Genomic DNA, 2,693 nt, shown 5'->3' with positions numbered 1-2,693 from the left:
AGAGAATAAACATTGAGTCCGTTACCAGTAGAGAATAAGTACCTGCACATTATATCAAAAGTTTTATTATCCCCCAAATTGTTTGGTCCTACTAGGAGCCTAACCAATCTATAGGTCTAACAACCATTTTGGTGCTCTCACTATGCCAGAAAGATTAGAATTTCTATAGTTCTATAAGAATACACTTGCAGAGAGGACCATGGAATAGCTTCCAATGACTGGACAATACTTTTTTAATCTGTTCTAGCTGATCTGGACTATGACAATGAACATCTTAAGCATCTTTGCAACACTAATAGGTGTGTTTTTAATAACACTTGAACTGATGATGACTTCAGGTATACAATCTTCTTTGTGGCAATACGTAAGTACTGGGTTTCTAAGAGAATGTCTTCATAATTTTAGAATTAAGCCTTCAGTGAGGATCAAAATAGTCAAACATCAGTCAAATCACCAGAAGTCCTCTCATAAGTTTACTCTCCGGCATATGTGCCTATTATTAGTGTGATATAAGCTACATGTTACAGTTCAAAGCCTGCATGATCAAATAAAATCTCACAAATATTAATACAGATATTTTATAGATGAAGCATTATAGACAATCCTGATTCCTCCTGGTTGCTATGAGACATTTATGAGTGGCAGCTTGTTCTTCCTATGTACCTTAAGACAAGTTTTCCCTAGGGTTTAAAAGATCAAATTTGTTAGAGTAAGACTTTCTTCTTCAAAGAATGAAATGACATCCTTATGGACTTATATTAGCTATATGTTCATGGTTAATGAACATGCTGTAGTTGAGAGCCTTCATCCAGGAACTGATGGAAACAGATTCAAAGATCCATAACCAAGCATTAGACCAAGTTTGGGAAATCCTGCTGAAGAGAGGGAGGAAGGATTGTAGGAGCCAGTGAGTCAAGGGCATCACAAGAAAACCGACAAAAACAACTAACCAGTCTCATAGGAACACACAGAATCTAAACCAACAAACAGGGAGTGTGCATGGACAAACTTACGCCCTCTACATACATATGACAGTTGTGTAGCTTGGTCTATTTGTGGTACTCCTAACAATGGAAGCAAGAGCTGTCCCTAATGCTTTGGCTGGCTCTTGGAAACCTATTCCTCATCCTGGATTGTCTTGCCCAACCAAAATACAAGTGGAGGTGCCTTGCATTACAGCAACTTGATACGCCATGGGAGGCCTGTCCCTTTCTGTACAAACACAGAAGAGAGGTAGATTGAGGGGTAGGGAGATTTGGTGAAGAGAATAGGAAGATAGGATAAAGGGGAAATGTGGTCAGGGTATAAAATAATTCTAAAAATAAGAAAGTGCTGTAGTCTACAGACTGAAGCTTATCTCGACAATGGATGTAATTTGGAAGGCTCATATACTCTGCTCTATGTGCACTATGCCATGAGGACATTGTGTGTTTCTGCATCTGTCTGTTAGAGGGTCCATGCAGAACTATTTTAGGCTGTTTATGTATCTGTGGTCCTGTGCAGGTGGCACTATGAACTTAGGCACACTTAGCCATTTAGGTTTGTTGGTGTGAAGAGAAAGGATGATGAGGACAGAGAAAGAAGGAAGAGATTCTGAGCCAATTTTGTAAGAATTTGAAGCCATGGTGTTGAATTCTTGTCTGTGGACTACTATCCTTCTAGTCTATGCCCAGAGCTTAACAAAAGGAACCAAAACAGCTGGGCTCTAAACCAATACCTAGAAACCATAACTTTAAATTGATACCATTTAATGTTCCTTATATCTAGCTTCCTAACCTTATTAAGAAATCGCTCTTTACTTCAACATACAAGAATTATGGTTAATAGACTAGTTCCAAACTATATATATGTTTGTAATTCATCATTCCATTTTTCTTATTTCTAAGTATTATTGAGAAAATATTACAATAAATAAATACAGAAACAGATAAAGCCTATGTATCTCTAATTCAATAAAGAATGAATGTTTAGCTATTTGATTAATGTCATGAGTCTAGTCACCTGAAGAGCATTTATGCTAATCAAAGCTAAATCCAAGTCACTCACCACAGTAAATAGAGTCTTAACAAAAATCAAGTGAGTGACCCATGAGAGGATCACTTTATTGATGTAAGAAGTACATTTCTTTAGCATAATTTACTAGATGATAGGGAAAAGTGTAATTGTATATACCTTCTTTTTAAAGAAGTCCCATTACACCAAACCTCAAAAGAAAATATATCCCAATTTTATCTTATCCAGAGACTCATTATCCTTAAGAAAATATACTCGTTCTATCCACAATAACAAAAAGAATATACAATGATTCCCATTATTCTTTTGGCAGAAATGTATCAATTCACCGTCCTCAACAACTATCAATTATCATATAATCAAATATATGCATGAATTGTCAACTATTGAGGGAATGGGATACAGGAAACTGGTTATCTTCTCATGTTTTTCTCCTTCCTACAACATAGCTCTACCTCTGTGAGTTTTTGGAAAGTAGAGTTTAGAAGCATTCTAGTTTGCTTTCTGCTGCTGTACTAAGACACTAACCACAATCAACTTATGAGAGGACAAAGTTGATTTCAGCCCACACTTTCAGGTCACAGTCCATCCCTGAGAGCCGTCAGGGAAGAAGCTCAAGCAGCAACTGACACTACAGAAACTGCTGGGGAACATTGCTTACCGACTCACTCTCGGACTCT

The 2,693-nt window shown here is 37.1% G+C and overlaps 1 protein-coding gene across 1 annotated transcript in view; it reads left to right on the top strand.

The window, feature by feature from the left end:
- The window catches only part of LOC101986149 (membrane-spanning 4-domains subfamily A member 13-like), an 11,671-nt gene that overhangs the window by 6,582 nt on the left and 2,396 nt on the right, over positions 1-2,693 (top strand). The window contains exon 5 of the mRNA XM_013354633.1: positions 248-364. Within this exon, the coding sequence (XP_013210087.1) occupies positions 248-364 (117 nt within the window). The remainder of the gene's footprint in view (positions 1-247; positions 365-2,693) is intronic.

Source organism: Microtus ochrogaster, unplaced genomic scaffold (assembly GCF_000317375.1).
Source record: "Microtus ochrogaster isolate Prairie Vole_2 unplaced genomic scaffold, MicOch1.0 UNK56, whole genome shotgun sequence".
NCBI classification, from domain to species: domain Eukaryota; kingdom Metazoa; phylum Chordata; class Mammalia; order Rodentia; family Cricetidae; genus Microtus; species Microtus ochrogaster.
Note: the sequence above shows the minus strand (reverse complement) of the source record. Positions and strands in the feature narration are given on the sequence as shown.